This window comes from Vipera ursinii (genome assembly GCF_947247035.1).
Source record: "Vipera ursinii genome assembly, chromosome: 15".
Lineage (NCBI taxonomy): Eukaryota > Metazoa > Chordata > Lepidosauria > Squamata > Viperidae > Vipera > Vipera ursinii.
The window spans coordinates 3394215-3412606 of NC_139528.1; the positions used below are offsets into that span (position 1 = coordinate 3394215).

The window sequence follows — 18392 nt, forward strand, 5'->3', positions numbered from 1 at the left end:
CACAGGAACTTTAAGAGGGCTGGACTTCAACTCCCAGAATTCCCCAGCCAGCTTGCACGGAGATGGGTGGACCTCAACTCCCAGAATTCCCCAGCCAGCATGGTCACGGATGAGAATTCTGGGAGTGGACATCCACAATCCTAGAAGGTGTCTGCATGCATTGGATTGCAACTCCCATCGTCCCCAGCCAACCTTGTGTAGATGTGGGAAAGAAGAAAAATGAACTTTTGATTGGCTGAAAATCCCCTTTTTGCAATTTTGCCTATCTTGATATCAAGGTCTCAGGACCGTGGTTATTTCCAGCATACGGACTTCAACTCCCAGAATTCCTGAGCCAGAGTGGCCTGGCTGAGGAATTCTGGGAGTCGAAGTCCAGAAGTCATAAAAGGGCCAAGTTTGAAGATCCCTTTCCCCGCCCCACCCCCCTCGGCTACGCTAGAGTAAGGTTGAGAAAAGGCACTAGGCCCTGTTTGCTTTAGTTGCCTAGCAACCGCGGCGGAGCGTAATCCCTCCCCTGCCTTTCCATCGGCGCCTCTCAGGTCGCCTAGCAACAATCCTCCCTCCCTTTCCTTCACCTCCACGTCAGGAGTCCGCCGAGCGACAGGAAGCCGCGCTGGAATGGGGGGCGTGGCCGGGGGACGCCGTGCGTGGCGTCGTGCGCCTGACGCCACCCGCTGAGGGGGTACGTGGCAGTGACGTCGCGGCCCGCCCTCTTTTCGCCTTGTTTGGCTGTTCGGTGCCGAGGCCGGTGTTGGCAGCCGAGCCGCCCAGCGACGCCGAGAGCCGCCCCGGGTCCGCGCGACAGGTGAGTGCCGGGCGGGGAAGGGGTGTCCCCTCGTAAAGGTCCCCCCTCCCTTCGGGTCCCCCCTCCCGCGTCCCCTCCCCTTTTCCTGTTGGTGTCCCCTCGAAAGGGCTCCCCCTTCCCGGCGCCTCCGCCTGCAGGGTGCCCCCCTCCTGTGGGGTCCCCCTTGGCCGCCTGCTCCTGCCCGTTTTCCCTGGGCTGATGTCCCTGAGTCACTTGAACTACACCTCCCATCCTCCCCAGCCTGTTGGGTGAGTAATGCCCCCCCAACCCCCGTAAACTACATCTCCCATCCTCCTCGGCCTGGTGAGTAAGGGGAGTAGATGTCCCTGAGCCACTTGAACTACACCTCCCATCCTCCCCAGCCTGCTGGGTGAGTAATGCCCCCCAACCCCCGTAAACTACATCTCCCATCCTCCTCGGCCTGGTGGGTAAGGGGAGTAGATGTCCCTGAGCCACTTGAACTACACCTCCCATCCTCCCCAGCCTGCTGGGTGAGTAATGCCCCCCAACCCCTGTAAACTACATCTCCCATCCTCCTCGCCCTGGTGGGTAATGGAAGTAGATGCCTCCCAACCCCCTTAAACTGCGTCTCCCATCCTCCCCAGCCTGGTAGGGTGAGGAAAGTAGATGTCCCTGAGCCAATTGAATTACACCTCCCATCCTCCCCAGCCTGGTGGGGTGAGGGGGAGTAGATGGCCCCCAATCCCCTTAAACTACATCTCCCATCCTCCCCAGCCTGGTGGGATGAGAGGAGTAGATGTCCCTGAGCCACTTGAATTACACCTCCCATCCTCCCCAGCCTGGTGGGGTGAGGGGGAGTAGATGGCCCCCAATCCCCTTAAACTACATCTCCCATCCTCTCCAGCCTGGTGGGATGAGAGGAGTAGATGTCCCTGAGCCACTTGAATTACACCTCCCATCCTCCCCAGCCTGGTGGGATGAGGGGGAGTAGATGCCCCCCAATCCCCGTAAACTACATCTCCCATCCTCCCCAGCCTGGTGGGATGAGAGGAGTAGATGTCCCTGAGCCACTTCAATTATACCTCCCATCCTCCCCAGCCTGGTGGAGTGAGGGGAGTAGATGCCCCCCAATCCCCTTAAACTACATCTCCCATCCTCCCCAGCCTGGTGGGATGAAGGGGAGTAGATGCCCTCCAATCTCTTTAAACTACATCTCCTAACCTCCCCAGCCTGGTGGGATGAGAGGAGTAGATGTCCCTGAGGCAACTGAATTACCCCTAAGTTTGAAGACCCCTGGTGTGTCGCTTCCAGCCTACTTCCCAGGAAAAATGGTAGGAGAGGGTGCTGTGTGTGCCTCTTTATGCTCCCGAAAGGAGGAATTGAAATCTCATAACTAAGCAAAAAGTTCAAGCTGCAAATACGGGAGAGCAACGGCAAAGGCTGGGGCAGATATTCAAAGAAAGAAAGATAAACAAACACTGACAGCAGTTCCGCCATATCTGCGTTGGCGTCTTTTCGGGGCGACGGCGAGGAAATTCTGATCCAGCTCTCTCCCACCTGATTGGACGTGCTTGCATGACGATTCCCATCATCCCCAGCCTGCGTGGCCACAGATTAGGGAAACTCGGATCAGATTCATTTTATGACGCTTGATAAGTAAGGCAGGGGAAAAAAAAGAACTCGGATTTGTCCGAGAAACAAGTTTCCCCTGAAGATTAGAATAGCTGACTTAGGTTGTTTCAGCTGTGACTTAAGAGAAGTTTCACTTGGTTAGGAAGTTCAGAGTTGTTGTGGCTTATTGTTGGTTTCCTGTTCGTTTTCAGTCTGGTTTGTTATTTCGAAAAGACCCTCCACGCTTGTCGTGTCTTTCATTTTTCGTTTTGTTTCAGCTCCGTGTTCCAAGCTTTCACGTGTCACGAATTTAAAAGGTTGCCCTTCTTCTTTTCTTTTGCTTTTGCTTTTAGCAATGGGAAACAAAAGCAATTTAGTTCTATTTAAAAATATAGCAATGTGCAACATTGGAAACAAAAAGATCCTGCCGAAAGAAAGAGAGAGAATTAAAAAAACCCCCTAAAACTAATAACTAAACAACTCAAACAAAAAAAGTGGAACAAAGTCATACAGGAGAAATATTTACAAATAGGTATACGTATATTGAAGGGACGCGGTGGCTCAGTGGGTTAGGATGCTGAGCCTGTCGATCTGAAGGTCGGCAGTTTGGCGGGTCGAATCCCGAGTGCCGCGTAGCAGAGTGAGCGCCTGTTACTCGTCCCAGCTTCTGCCAACCTAGCAGTTCGAAAGCACGTCAAAATGCAAGTAGAAAAATAGGGACCACTACGGTGGGAAGGTAACAGCGCTCCGTGCGCCTTTGGCGTCCAGTCGTGCCGGCCACATGACCATGGAGACGTCCTCGGACAAGCGCTGGCTCTTCAGCTTGGAAACGGAGATGAGCACCGGCCCCTAGAGTCGGAAACGACTAGCACGCATGTGCGGGGGAACCTTTATCTTTACCTTATACGTATATTAAAGTGGTCACCGTATATCATGGGAATCCTTCACACCTAATCTGTATTGATAAGTGAAAAGCAACTGACTTTAACAACTGGTCCTCGTCCTACGTTGCACGTCCCTGCGGTCATAGGAACAAAATCCGGGCACTTCCAACCGACATGTATTTACCAACCTGGAACTAAGGAGGAATTTCTTGACAGCACAATCAGTTGCTTCCGGATTTTCTGGGTGCCCATCACTGAGGTTTTAAGAAGAGATTGGACAAGTATTTGTCTGAAATGGTATAGGGTTTCCTGCCTGAGCAGAGGGTTGGACTAGATGACCTCCAAGGTCCCTTCCAACTCTCCTGTTCGCTAATTCTTTTTTTAAATATAGACTATGAGTTTTTATAGGGTTAGGAATAAGGTGGGGTTGGGGTTAGGGTTGGGATTTGGGTTAGGGTTGGGGGGGGTTGGGGTTTTTCCAAATAACATTTTCCATATTTCAATTCCACGCAGCATTAACCTTGTGAACTCTCAAGTTTCCTCCTCCCGTTATATATTTAAGATGGACAGTGTTTAATATTTTATGTCTAGGGGTGTGGGTCTATACATATACGTATATAGTCTGGTAAGGTGTGTGTCATGTACGTGTTCCACTTTGAGAACGGGCCACTAAATTTCATTTTTGAGGTGTGCCATTGTGCCCACAGTAAAGAAAAAAATGACCATAAAGGTTATCTTCCCTTATTTAGCAAACAGCATAATGTCTGGGTTCATGTGTTTAACAAACAATAATAGGTACAGTTAATTATCATAAACAATATGTTAATCACTCAATAGCCTTCCTGCTAATATAGATTCAAAATTACGTATCTTCTCTCATTCTGTACCCCTTCCTCTTCCTCCTTAACAGCCACAGGTTATGAGCCTCCATGAATACGAGGAAACGCCACGGCTCCCGAAACACTGAACAAGGCGTTTACCTGGGGCCGTCCCAGACGCAAGCTTTCTCTCCGCTTGGTGTCCCTCCCGCTGCGGCTGCTGCTGCCACGGGCGCCCCCGTCAGCCCTCCTCAACCTCACTGGGACGCCATGTCGTGTCAGGACCGCACCCTGGAGTTCCGCTCGGCCTGCAAGTCCTTGCAAAGCAGAGAAGTGAGTGCCCGGGGGAGGAAGACCACGACGCTTGACGCACCTTTGATCTCTTTGAACCTCAAAGCCCAGGGCGAGATTGCTGTCGTAGGATGCAGCACCTTTAAGAAAGCTTGGGGTTGACTGATTGCCTTCCTTCCTTCCTTCCTTCCTTCCTTCCTTCCTTCCTTCCTTCCTTCCTTCCTTCCTTCCTTCCTTCCTTCCTTTCTTCCTTCCTTCCTTCCTTCCCGATGGCTAGAATGCAGTCTTGCAGGCTAACTCTGCTGACTGTCAGGAGTTCGATCCTGACCGGCCCAGAGTTGACCTCAGCCTTCCCTCTTCCCGAGGTTGGTAAAAAACAAGGACCCACGTTTTGGGGGCCATAGGATGACTCTGTAAACCGCTAAAGAGAGAGCTGTGAAGCCCTGTGTAGCGGTATATAAGCCTAAGAGCTATTGCCCCCCCACTCCCAAACATGGTTCGTAACCCCTCTCGGCCCCCACGCAAAACAGACTGAAACCTGGCTAAGCTTTGCCTGCAGAAATTCACCCTCCCGAGGCTGATGGCCTGGCCCTGAGCATCTTCAAGGCCTCTTTGCCCTTTTGCCCCCCTCCCAACAAAACTTTCACGCTGTGAAATCAGGATTGCCTGCAAGGAAACTGAGATATTCTACCCCAGTTTCTTTCCAAGGACTTGTTCTGCAACCTGCCCAGGAAGTGGGTATCCGGCTCTTCCCCTCAATCCCCACAGTCTTACGCAGCAGAAGTCGGAAGCAACGGAGCTTCCCATTTTCCAGTAACTCTGACTTTACAGATTGCTTTTGGGTTTTTTGTTTCTCGCCCCCCCTCCCCCGTCCCCCCGGTGCCCAAACTTTCAGCTTTGCCCTTCGGATGATCCTGTGTGAAATTGGCTGGCCAGCAGGAAGAAACCGCTGGGTTCCTCCCGCGGCGGTTGAGACCTTAAAAGACAGGAAGTGGTTGTTAGGATCCTGCCCAGCGCAGGAAAATGCGCGTCCTAAATTAGCCTTTTCCCCACCCTCGGAAAAAAGGGAGGACTTTGGTTTCCGACGGGATAAAACAGCAATTTTCTCTCTTTGCTTTTCCGTTTCCAGAACGGGCTTCACGTGAACAAGCCGGCACAGAGTGGAGCCATCCGGCAAAGAAGTGAATTTACTCTCATGGCCAAGTAAGCACGCTGGGCCGTTTATCTCCAGTCAGGGTGACTGTTAAGTCAAGGTGGGCAGGGTGGAGCCGCCGGTGAACGCCTTGCAGCCATAGACCGTTCGAAGTTGCAACGACGCTGGGAAAAAAGGGACTTATGGCTGTTTTTCACACTTACGACCGTTGCAGCATTCCCCGCCCCTCCCCAGGGTCATGTGATCCAAATTCAGACACTTAGCCACCGGTTCACATTTACGACGGTCGCAGCGTCTCGGGCTCGCGCGATCCCCTTTTGCTGCCTTCCGACAAGCAGAGTTAATGGGATGCACTTCAGAACCAGGTTACTAACTTAACTTCAGTGCTTCGTTCAGCAACTGTAAGAAGAAGGGTTGTAAATTGGGGGGGGGGCAAAGCTGACTTAACAAATGTCTCATTTAACAACGGAAATTTGGGGCTCCGTTGTGGCGGTACGGACGGGAACTACCGGTATTCAGTGTGAGTTATGATCAAACGTCCGGGGAGACCTTAATGAACGACTTGTAACTTTCCCGAGCATTTGAAGTTACAGTGTCCTCATATCTACTTATTTATTTATTTTATTTATTTATTTTTAACCTTTTTTTCAGATTTACGTTGGCTAGGTTCACAATTTCGCGTTTTGGGCACGTAGCCGATTGCAGCATCCCAGTCAAGTGTCATTGTGGATTTTATTTGTTTATTCATTTATTTATGCATGCTGGTTACCAGGATTTGATTCCTGTTTCTGGCAAAATCTTGGCCAGTTGCAGCATCTCAGTCAGATGGCATTGTGGATTTTATTGGTTTTTTTTCATTTATTCCTTCACTTTATTTATGCATGCTGGTTACCAGGATTTCATTCCTGTTTCTGGCAAAAAACTGGCCGGTTGCAGCATCCCAACTAGGTGACACTGTGGGTTTTTATTTCTTTGTTTGTTTTTGCCAGTTACTGGGATTTATTTTCTGTTTCTGGCAAAAACCCCCCCCCCCCCATCCTCCAATTGTGGAAAAGAATTTTCCTTGACGACTACATTTGCTTAACTGTCGCTACCAGGAAAAAAAAAGGCATAAAATTGTGTAATTCCTCGACTTAATGACTGCGACAACTTAACAGCTGTAATACTGGCCTCAATTACCCTTGTAAATTAAGGACCCCCTGCGGTTCAGGAGTGATTGTCGAAGCTGATTCAGCACAGGAAACCATTATTATTATTATTAATTATTATTATTAATTTTATTTGTATACCGCCCTTCTCCCGGAGGACTCAGGGCGGTGAATATTGTGTTGTCGATTCGGTGGTTGTCGTTTTTTTGACGTTCCCCCCCCCCTCCGTCTCTTCGTTGTTCTCAGGCGCATCGGGAAGGATCTCAGCAACACCTTTGCGAAGCTGGAAAAACTAACGATTTGTGAGTATCTTGGGATTTTTGTGCTGCCTAGAAAACTCTGCGACTCCTCATAATTGGGAGGTGAGAGAGAGAGAGAGAGAGACGTCCGCTAAAATTAACGGAAAGCGGGAAAAGGGCTGGGATGAGAAAGCGGGCAGCCGTCTAGGAACAGAACATTTGTAGCTCGGGGTTTTGGTCCTCAGTACTCTTCTGAGCTTGGTTGGGGTTTTTGTTTTTTTGCAGACGTTTCATTACCCAGCTAGGGAATGTCGTCAGGCTAGAAAGAAGGGAGTGAAGTTCGTGGAGTGGAGGAGGAGAATGGGTGGAGGAGGAGGAGGAGGAGGAGGACTGTGGGGTGCTTGGTGCTCTCTGAGCTTGGTTGTTTTCTGGCAGACGTTTCATGACCCAAGTAGGTAACGTCATCAGTGCTCGAAGGGAGGGGAGTTGGAGGAGGAGGAGGAGGAGGAGGACTGTGGGGTGCTTGGTGCTCTCTGAGCTTGGTGGTTTTCTCGCAGACCTTTCATGACCCTGATAGATAACATTCCCAGGGCTAGAAGGAGAGGGGTTTATGGGGAGGAAGAGGAAGAAGAGCGTGGGGGTGTTATCTGAGCTTGGTTGTGTTCTTGCAGACGTTTCATGACCCCACTAGGTGATGCCATCAGTGACGGAAGGGCGTGGGGGTTTGTGGAAAGGATTGGGAGAGGAGGACTGCGGGATCCTCGGTGCTCTCTGAGCTTGGTGGTTTTCTGGCAGACGTTTCATGACCTTACTAGGTCACATCACCGGGGCTAAGAAGGGAGAGGGGTTTCTGGAGAGGAAGAAGAGGAAGAGGGAAGGGAGGGAGGAAGGGGAAGAGGGAAAGGGAGGGAGGAGGAGAAAGGGGAAAGGGAAGGAAGTACGGAGGGAAGGAAGGAGGAAGGAAGGAAAGGGAGATGTAAGGGAGAGGGCAGAGTGGGTCGGTGTGTTTGCTAGGGGATACCGGGAGGGCAGGTAAAAGAAAAAAAAAATAATAACCCCGTTTCTGACTCTTCGCATGCTCAGTGGCCAAACGGAAATCGCTTTTCGACGACAAGGCCGTGGAGATAGAGGAGCTGACTTACATCATCAAGCAGGTAAGGAAGGCAGAAGGACGGAGCACGCCAGGGGGGGCGGGGGGCGGGAAAGGACGACAAACGGCCGCTCTCGTCGGGCCCTCCTCCCTCATTCCCTCAGCCCAGTCCCTTCCTTCCTTCCTTCCTTCCTTCCTCACAGGATATCAACAGCCTCAACAAACAGATCGCCCAACTCCAGGAGTTTGTCAAAGCCAAAGGCAGCCTGTCGGGCAGACACGTGCAAACACACTCCAACACCGTGGTGGTGTCTCTGCAGGTAAGGCTTCAAGGCTGCATGCAGGAAAAGGGAGCAAGGCCCTTTTAGAGGTTTTTCTCAATTTGGGGAGCGGCGGGGGGGAGATTTGGGGTTTGGTGGGGGGAGGAAAAGGCTGCCAAATGGGGCGCTTCTTGCAGGGTTGAAATTGTGGTTTGCTTTTTTTTTTCTCCCCCCCCCTGGCGCCGAGGTTTACGGATAATGGAGCATCTAAAACAGGCTTCCTTGTAAAAGTGTTCATCCCGGTAGTACGTTCTGCTCGGGGAAGGACAGCAGCAGTAAGAGGAAAACAACCGTGGGAAGTTTCCTCTTGACCCACGGAGCGTGACAACCCAACTCTGGTTATTGTCCTAACTCCTTCCTCCTTCTTCCTCCTCCTCCTCGTTCTAGTCGAAGCTGGCTTCCATGTCCAACGATTTCAAGTCCGTGTTGGAGGTGCGGACGGAGGTGAGTTCCTGATCCGCTGCGGCGTTCATGCTTTCCCCTGGGGAAAATGCTGTGGGACAGCGCGGGGGCCCTTTTCGCTTCCTTCAGCTGTCGGGAAGGGAGAGGGGGAAAGAGAGGGAAGGGAAGGGAAGAGATAGGAAAGGGAGAAAGGCAGGCAGGAGATGGAGGTGGAAGGAAGGCAGGAAGGAGAAATAGGAAGGGGAGGGAGGCAAGAAAGAAGGAAGGAAGGAGATAGAAATGGGAGGAAGGAAGGAGAGAAGTGGGAGGGAGGAAGGAAGGAAAGCAAGGAAGGAGAAATAGGAAGGGGAGGGAGGCAGGGAAGGAAGGAAGGAAATAGACATAGAAGGAGGAAGGAAAGAGAAGGGACGGAAGGAGGAAGGAAGGTCAGCAGAAGATGATATATTAATCGATAATTCATATGTAGTGTGAGACAGAGCAGGTGTGTTTATATAGGTATGTAGCTATATAGTGAAATAGAATATAGAGAAAGGGGCAACGATAGCCATGGAACTAGAGGTTCTGGGACAATCAGGACATTAAGTCACAGGCCTGGGGAGGTGAGGTGGGGACATAAAAACGTGCCTTTCGACCAGCCCTGCCCCACTGCCATAACAAGAGGCCTCCTTTGTAGATTAAGATGTGCTCACCTCCGTTTAGTCTGCCTGGCCCCCTCTAATCCCTTGGCCCTGCCTCGCCCTCCCCCCCTTCCTCCCCCCAGAATCTTAAGCAGCAGAAAAGTCGGCGAGAACAATTCTCCCGTCCCCCGGTGGCCACCATGCCTCTTTCTGCAAACAACCTAGGTGAGTTCACACGCACACGAAACACTCGGTCCTCAGGCAGAAATCGGCTGCTGCCCCTGGGATCAAATTGGGGCCGTGAAGGAGGCGGGCAAAAGCTTTGGCCCTGGAAAGGGGGGGGGGTTCGGAGGTGCCGCTTCTGACGCCGCCTCCTTCCGCTGCAGGTTCCAGCGTGCTTCATGACGAGCGTCGGTACTCGGGAGATGTGGCCATTGACATGGACAATCGGACGAGCCAGCAGTTGCAGCTAATCAATGAGCAGGTGCCTTTGAGAGGGGGAGATGCAAAGGAGGAAGTGGAACGTTGTCTGTCTGTCTTTTTATCTATCCCTCTCCCTTTCTATCATTTGTCTGTATCTGTCCATCTATCTGTCTGTCTGTCTACCTACCTACCTATCTATATCATCTATCGTCTAATATCTACCTATCTATCCATTATCTATCTCATCTGTACCTCTTCTATCTATCTACCTATCTATATCATCTATCATCTAATATCTATCTATCATATACCTATCATCCATCTCTATCTCCATATCCATATCCGTCTGTCTGTCTGTCTGTCTATCTATCTATCTATCTATCTATCTATCTATCTATCTATCTATCTATCTATCCCATCCATCTCTCTATCATATACCTATCATCTATCTATCTATCTATCTATCTATCTATCTATCTATCTATCTATCTATCTATCTATCTATCTATATCTATCTCTATATCTCTATCCCATCCATCCATCTATCTATCATATACCTATCATCCATCTATCTATCTATCTATCTATCTATCTATCTATCTATCTATCTATCTATCTATCTATCTATCTCTCTATCTATATCTCTATCCCATCCATCTCTCTTATACCTCTATCTATCTATCTATCTATCTATCTATCTATCTATCTATCTATCTATCTATCTATCTCAATCTCTATTGATCTCTCTCTCTCTCTCTCTCTCTCTCTCTCTCTCTCTCTATATATATATATATATATATATATATATATATATATATATATATATATATATAAAATCTATCTTATCTATCTCTATCGATCTCAATCTCTATCGATCTCTCTCTCTCTCTCTCTATATATATATATATATATATAATCTATCTATATCTATCTATCTATATCTCGATCTCTATCTCTATCTATCTATCTATCTATCTATCTATCTATCTATCTATCTATCTATCTACCTACCTAACTTTGTAAATATTATTGCCAGCTTTAAATGAGACCATATTTAAGCTTTGCAGACTATGCTAAGGTTTCAGAACAACGATTCGGGAAAAGGCCGAGAGAGCCCATCCCTGTTTTAAAAAGGCAGGGACTTTACGTTTTCTTCTTTGCAGGATTCGTACATCCAGAGCCGGGCGGACACTATGCAAAACATCGAATCGACCATCGTAGAGCTGGGCTCCATATTTCAGCAACTGGCACACATGGTTAAAGAACAGGAAGAGACGATCCAGAGGTCAGAGGCCCGAGGGAGGGGCTGTGGGTTCTCACGTGCTTCTAAGCCATGGTTTGCTTAGCAGGTGGTCCTCAACTTACGACAGTTCATTCAGTGACCATTCAACGTTAACGGCACTGAAAAAGGGGATTTTGACTGACTCGTATTTATGACGGTTTGCAGTATCCTGGGATGCCCTTTTGCAATCTTCTGACAAGCGGGAAACCTGATTCATTTAACAACCAGGTTACTAACTTAACCACTGCAGTGAATCACTTAACAACCGTTGTAAAATGGGACAAAATCCACTTAACTGTCACGCTTAGCAACCACGATTGCAGCAGGAAACGGAAGAGAGGGAACACCTCAGCAGAGCCTTCTCTTTATACAAAGGCTCTTCAAGAGACGCAGACCCTGCTGGTTCAATTGCCATAATTTTACATGACATTTTACGTCGTAACGTTACATAAGCCGGTTAGCTGTTCAAGCAATGCCTTGACAGGCTGCCATTCTGCCCTTCCTTTAGAATCGATGCCAACGTAGAGGACACCGAGCTGAACGTGGAAGGGGCCCACATGGAAATCCTGAAGTACTTCCAGTCGGTCTCCTCCAACCGGTGGCTGATGGTGAAAATCTTCCTCATCCTGATCGTCTTCTTCATCATCTTCGTGGTCTTCTTGGCCTGACGGAGGAGGGGGCTCGACCTCCCGCCCCCTTCCTCGCCGTCCTTCCTGAGCCGCGATGGACACTGGACACTTCCACATTTGGCCAAGCCAGCCGGCTACGGAGGGGCGGGGCCTTCCTCGCCTCGAACCCCGTGCCGAAGACCCCTGCCTTCCTCGGCCGACAACGAGACTGCCCCCTGTCGGGACGATGCTGTGAGGGGCCTTGGCGGAGAGCCCTCCTCGTCCGCTGGGACTCGGCCCAGGGAGTGTGTGCGTACTGCTGTGTTTCTCAAGCTGGGCAGCTTGAAGACGGGCGGACTTCAACTCCCAGGATTCCCCAGCCAGCCATGCTGGCTGGGGAATTCTGGGAGTTGAAGTCCGCCCGTCTTCAGGCTGCCCAGCTTGAGCGACATTGGGATAGTGGGACCAGCATCTTCCCTCTTTTTTCTGTACATTTTCCCAACCCCTGATGTGCTAACAAGAACCCTCTTTATTGTTTTTTTTCCTTATTTTTAAACAAATATGAGTATCTCAGAACGGAATCCAGCCTCCGCGCCTTCCTCCTTGATTCCCGGCGAGGAGAGCTGGGTTTCCAGGATCAGGACCAGCTGGCCACACACCCCAGGAGGCTGGATTCTCTCCCTCTTTTTAACGTATTTAACACATTTTTTTTTCTCTTCCCTTTCTTTCTTTTTTCCCCCCTTCTCTTTTTGCGGAGACGTTTCTCCGACGGGAGTAGAACCAGGCCCCTTTGTCCAGCGTGGGAAACTGGAAAGCTGGTTTTGTAGCACGATCGGGCCTCGCTGACCGCATGTCTTCTCTAAGCTAAACTGGGATGGCTCGCAGATTGTTGGGAAGGAGCCTCAGTTCTTTGGTCCGTGGACGCCTTTCCTCCTTTCCTCCTCGTTTCCTCTTTCTCTTCCTCCTTTCCTCCTCTCCCTCCCCTCTTCTTCTCTTCCTCCTTTCCCCCTCCTTTCCTCCTCTTCCTCCTCCCCTTCTGTCCTCCTCCCTTTCTCCTATTCCCTTCCTCCTTTCCTCCTCTCCCTCCCCTCTTCTCTTCCTCCTTTTCTCCTTCTTCCTCCCCACTTTTTCTTTTCCTCCTTTCCCCCTCCTTTTCTCCTCCTCTTCTGTCTCCTCCCTTTCTCCTTCTCCCTTCCTCCTTTCCTCCTCTCCCTCCCCTCTTCTTCTCTTCCTCCTCTTTCTCCCCCTCCCCCAATCCCCAAGCAGATTTGCCCCCTCCTTTCCTCCTCCCCTTCTGTCTCCTCCTTCCTCCTCTCCTCTCCCCTTTTTCTTTCCTCCTTTCCCCCTCTCCTCCTCTCCTCCTCTTTATCCCCCTCCCCCAATCCCCAAGCAGATTTGCCCCCCTGGTGCAGGAGCAAAGAGCCAGCCCGCCTCCAATGATTAATTCTTACTCAGGCCTGTAGCTTCCGGCCGGGATGGCTGATCCCGAGAAGGTCCGGGGCGCTTAGTTCAGCGGCCTTAGGCGAGGGGGGTGCTTTTCTGCGTGACCCGCTCTCCGCTTCCTTTCCGATTGCACCGTTCTCCTTCCCCTCCGGAGAAAGGAGCGGAGCGGAGAAAGCGTTTCCTTGCTTTCCCAAAACTTGTTTTTTAACACTACTAGAGGAGAATAAAACGCGTTCTTTAAATCTCCTTCCCCTTCCTTTTTTTCCCCTTTTTTCTTTCTTAAAAAAGGAAAAAAATACCCAAAGCCTACGCTGGAGCCGTGTCATCTCCCTCTTGGCCTAGTTATGGTGGCTGACCCATCACTTCCTTTCCCTCTTCCCCCCCCCCCTTAAGTAGGGAGCTGGGGTTCTCTTTCCCCTCCACCCACTTTGCAACCTTGGCCCTCAAATGTCCCACCCTTGGCATCTCCTTCCGTTCTGCACAAACGCGCTCCTTCCCAGAGGCTGGGCCGGTACCGAGGGGGTGGGTGGGCGGGAGGGAGGGAGGGAGGGTGGGCGAATCTGTCCGCTGCAGCTGGGTGGCAGGTGGGAACGAGCTGTTTCTAACCCAAACTCTAGCAGCAAAGCGGTCCCAGCTCTTCCTTGTGCGCTGAAAACTATTAAAAGAAAAAGCCTACTTTAAACCAACATCCCACCCCTTCTGCGTCTTGTATGCCAGCCTTGATTAGATGCCTCTAACCGTTGACCTCCCACTTTTTTTCGCACCTCTATGGAGATTCTCCCCCATCCAGTCCACGGTTGTCCCAAAAGTGTTTTTTTTAAGACTTCCTTGTTTTTGTTTGAAGATGTTTCGCTTCTCCTCCAAGAAGCTTCCTCCGTTCCGCAGACGCGTTCAACCTACCCAGGGATGCTGCGTGAATCCAGCCTGTGGGATTCACGCAGCTTTGTTTGGGCCTGCAAATCCAGAAGACTATTTAGGATGTGTTAAAACAGGGTTGTGTGTGTGCCGTGCGGTCCCTTCTTTAAGGGTGCAGTGATAGCCACAGCCAAAGTCACAGCTTTAATATATAGATATATGTTTTAAGTGTGTGTGTGTGTGTGTATGTATGTATATATGTGTGTGTGTGTGTGTGTGTGTGTGTGTGTGTGTTTTCTGAGGTTTTCGCGGGTGTTTGTATGTGGATCTTTGGTCATTCGGGTTTTTCCCTGCGTAGAATTAAAGGTGTAGGAGCGACGTTTCGACGGAATCCCATCCCTCATCATCAGGCTGGTGGCTTCTGCTTCCTTCTTCTGGGAGAAGCATGTGGTAGTGGCTGTTTGTTCCTCTTTTTTAAACTGCCAGAAGGGGTGTGTTCTGTGGGTGGAGGTGTGCTCTGATTGGGTGGGGGATTAAGTGTGTTCTGATTGGGTGGGAGTGTGTTTTGAATGGTGGGTGTGTTCTGATTGGGTGGGGGTGTGTTTTGAGTGGATGGGCTGGTTTTCGCGGGTGTTTGTATGTGGATCTTTGGTCATTCGGGTTTTTTCCCCGCGTAGAATTGAAGGTGTAGGAGCAACGTTTTGACGGAATCCCATCCGTCATCCTCAGGCTGGTGGAAGAAGAAGGAAGCTGAAGCCACCAGCCTGAGGATATGGACCACTCCGGTGGGAAAGGAACAGCCTTCTGTGCGCCTTTGGTGTCTAGTCGTGCCGGCCACATGACCACGGAGACGTCCTCGGACAAGCGCTGGCTCTTCCGCTTGGAAACGGAGATGAGCACCGGCCCCGAGAGTCGGAAACGACTAGCACTAGCATGCACGTGCGGAGGAACCTTTACCTTTACTATATATATTTGCAGCCGTTAAGTGATCCGCATAACGATCGTGGCAAAACAGGTCATAAAATCAGGTGTGACTAGAGATATAAAATTTCTGGGAATTTTTAAAGCCACGAGGAAAAAAAAAACACCTTTTCCCCTCCCCTGTTCCCCCCCCCCGGGAAAAAAATAAGAATTTTGGAAAAATTGAAAAAAAAAAGTTCAGCGTGGAGTACTTTTACCAATTGCATGAACTGCAGTGTATATAAAAGCATTGTGCTTGCAATAAAAGAGATAACCACCCCCTTTTTTCCCTGAAAAGCAAGAAAAAAAATAGCAAGAAACCATCCACAGCCTGAGAAATCTTTCATTACAGTCTTCCTGTTACAAGCGTTCCTGTCTGAGGAATTCTGGGAGTTGAAGTCCACAAGTCATAAAAGGCCAAGTCGGAAAAGAGTCTATGGCTCCCAAAGCGGCTAGAACGGAGGAGAGCGAGACGCGCCTGCGCGCCCTGCTTCTCGACCGATTTCCCCTCTCCGCGCGACGCCCTCTCCGGAAATCCCTCACCGCGCCTGCGCGTTGTCTGCCGCACATGCGCATCGAGCGACGCCGCCTTCTTGCGAGAGGCTGGAGGAGAAAGGCGAGCGGCGGCGGCGGCGGCGGCGGCGGCGGGCCAGGGACTCTCCTCTGAGCGCCTCGCCGGCCTTTCCGCTCGGGAGCTCGTGTGGCAGGCAGTCGTTCTCCGAGGTGCCCGCCAGCGGGGCTCCCTTCATGGCCGACGGCGGGAAAGGCGGATACAGCGGTCAGTGGGGGGCGGGGAGGGCTTGCCAGAAGCGTCCCCGGCCTACCTCACAGGGTCGTTGTGCGTGGCAGACCCTTGGGAAGGAGGGGCAGCTCCGGGAAGCGGGAGGGGTCGTTGCCTGGGAAACCAATGAGGGTTATAATGGGGGAGGGGCTCGAGGCCCCCAGAAGCGCCACGTGGTGGGTTCTGTTTCTCTGCCCGGCCTACCTTGCGGGGTTGCTGTGATGTGGGAATTAAAACCCGGGAAGCCCCTGAGTTTTGGGGCATCCTAAGGGGAAACTGTGTGTGTGTGTGTGTGTGTCCATATTTATATATGTATGTGTATATGTGTGTGTGTGTGTGTATAATAATAATAATACAATAATAATAATACACAATAATAATAATACACAATAATAATAATATAGATATTTAGAGATATAGAGATACAGATACAGATTTATAGAGAGAGATAGAGAGGTAGCCGGCCTGGTCTGATGGGTTTGGGGGTTGGGTTTTAATATGGTTTTAACTATTGTATATATTGGGCATAATTATTTAATTGTTTTTTAACTTTTGTACTTTGTATTTAATATTTATTGCCCTGTACACCGCCCTGAGTCCTTCGGGAGAAGGGCGGTATAAAAATCTAATAAATATAAATATATATAAATAGAGATAGAGATAGACTTATTACAATTGAAACAGGGTTGGATGGAACAGATTTGCGGGCACCGAAAGGGTGCTGTGTGCAGACCGTCCTCGACTTACAACCGTTCTTTTTAGCGAGCGCTTGAAGTTACAACAGCCCTGGGAGGAAAAAGAGACCTCGTCTTTAAGTTAGCAACACCGTTGTGAAGCGAATCTGGCTTCCCCTGTTGACTTGGCTTGTCGGAAGGTCACAGAAGGGGAGTCACGTGACTCCCCCGGGACGCTGCGACCGTCATAAAGATGAGTCAGTTGCCCGAGTGTCTGAATCTTCATCCCTTGACCATGGGGGAGCGAGGGAGATGCTGTAGTGGCCTTAAACTGTCAAAAATGGTCATAAGTCGCTTTTGTCAGTGCCGTTGTAACTTTGAACAATCATTAAGCAAACTTGTAAGTTGCGGACTAGCTGTATTTGTAATTCAGTGCACCCTCGTCCATTTTGGAGCCTTCACTCAGAGGTCCCTAACTTTTTGGGCACCAGGGACCAGTTACTTGAATAGAGGGTTTTCCACGGACCGGAGGGGTGCATGGTTTTGTGTGCTGCCTGCATCCCACGGATGGGGCTTTGCTTGTTTGTGCGGACCGGTTGCTGACATGCCGCGGCCCGGTACCGGTCCATGGCCAGGGGGTTGGGGACCCCTGCCTTAACTGACCCAATCCTCATTTCTCCAAACCAATGTTTCTCAACCTTAGCAACAAGCCGGCTGGGGAATTCTGGGAGTCAAAGTCCACCTCGATTAAAGTTGCCACGGTTGAGGAATCCCTCGCTCTGCGGCCTCTTAACACAACTGAACTGTGTCAAGACGGCCCGCCGAGGCTTGGATCTGCTCTCCTTTTTTTTCCAGAACATGACGACCGCGTGGGGGGCAGCAACAGGAACTTTGGGCGGAGGAGAAAGGGCCGTGTCCCCTTCCGAGGAAAAATGTACAGCGAGATGGGCCACCACCAGCGCGGCTGGAACAGTTCTGGCTCCGGCCCTCGTAGCTGGCTTGACGATGACGACGGAGACGTTCTCATGAGCGATGCGCACGAAATGCTCCGGACACGCTAGTGAGGAACAGCTTCTCTTGGATAGTCGATGATGATGATGATGATACATTTTTAGGAGATACCTGGTTGATAGCTAAGATGCTGGCAGCAACCTGTGTCAACCATTAGTGCAGTCAATTTGAGTGTTTAGTTGACTGAGTTTCATGTTTTATGAATAAAAGTTTTATATAATAATAATGATAGAGATAGGGTCAGCCTATCTTTAACTCTCTCCCTTTCTATCATTTATCTCTATCTGTCCATATCTGTCTATCTATCTATCTAATCGATCGATCGTCTGTGACATTTCTACTGATCTGAATTTCATCCCGGGCAAACAAATTCAATTGTGGTCCATAGTAAAAAAAATGTTTCTTGACCTCTTTAGTTCTCCTTATGGATCACGTCCTCACCGGCCAGATCGAGGGACCCCAAGCCTTATGAACGCCATCGTGAGGCGGAATCTGAATATTGGAGACCGTGCTCCTGCTCACAAGGGGTCAGTCAGCAAGAAGACTTGGTTCAAGATTACGGTGAGCCACAGCGCAGGAGAGCAGGCATTTGGGCGTTCAGAAGGACCGTGGTGTAATGGAGGAGATCCATTGTGCTCAGGAAATTCCTCCAGTTTTGACTGAGCCACTTCTGGCTTTTTCAGGAACATCTTCCTTCCTTCCTTCCCCGGCCCTCTTTTCATCTCTTTGAGTCTTAATTGTCCTCACAGGCTTGCAGTTTTCCTTATTATGAATTTCTGTCGGTACTGAAGAAAGCCGGTTGGGTCTGGCTAGCTCAGGCACAAGGCTAGAAACCAGGAGGCAGCGAGTTCCAGTCCCGCCTCAGGCGCGAACGCCTGCTGGGTGACTTTGGGCCATTTTCCTCCCTCTCAGCCCAACTCACCTCGTAGGGTTTACTGTTGTGGGGGAAATAGAGGGGGGAGCCTTAGGCATTAGGTGCGTTTTCAGTTCCCTTTATAAAAATAATAAAGGTGTGA

General features: G+C 50.2%; 1 protein-coding gene across 5 annotated transcripts in view; it reads left to right on the top strand.

The window, feature by feature from the left end:
* The first annotated feature begins 646 nt into the window (after positions 1–646).
* Positions 647–18392, top strand: part of LOC310647426 (syntaxin-5-like) — a 32552-nt gene continuing 14806 nt past the window's right edge. Inside the window, exons 1-12 of one of the 5 annotated variants that reach the window (XR_014493882.1) lie at positions 647–805; positions 4172–4412; positions 5500–5573; positions 6918–6973; positions 7994–8064; positions 8204–8320; positions 8708–8764; positions 9483–9564; positions 9726–9823; positions 10926–11047; positions 11553–12565; positions 17221–17357. Coding sequence is in view for 3 of the 5 variants with exons in the window: in XM_083374719.1 (XP_083230845.1) it covers positions 4191–4412; positions 5500–5573; positions 6918–6973; positions 7994–8064; positions 8204–8320; positions 8708–8764; positions 9483–9564; positions 9726–9823; positions 10926–11047; positions 11553–11712 (1059 nt within the window). In the remaining 2 variants the exon portion in view is untranslated. Of the gene's footprint in view, positions 806–4171; positions 4413–5499; positions 5574–6917; positions 6974–7993; positions 8065–8203; positions 8321–8707; positions 8765–9482; positions 9565–9725; positions 9824–10925; positions 11048–11552; positions 13613–14857; positions 15689–17220; positions 17426–17792; positions 17938–18392 lie in introns of those variants that run through there. The other 4 variants (XM_083374719.1, XM_083374718.1, XR_014493883.1 and 1 more) reach the window with 4 other exon arrangements.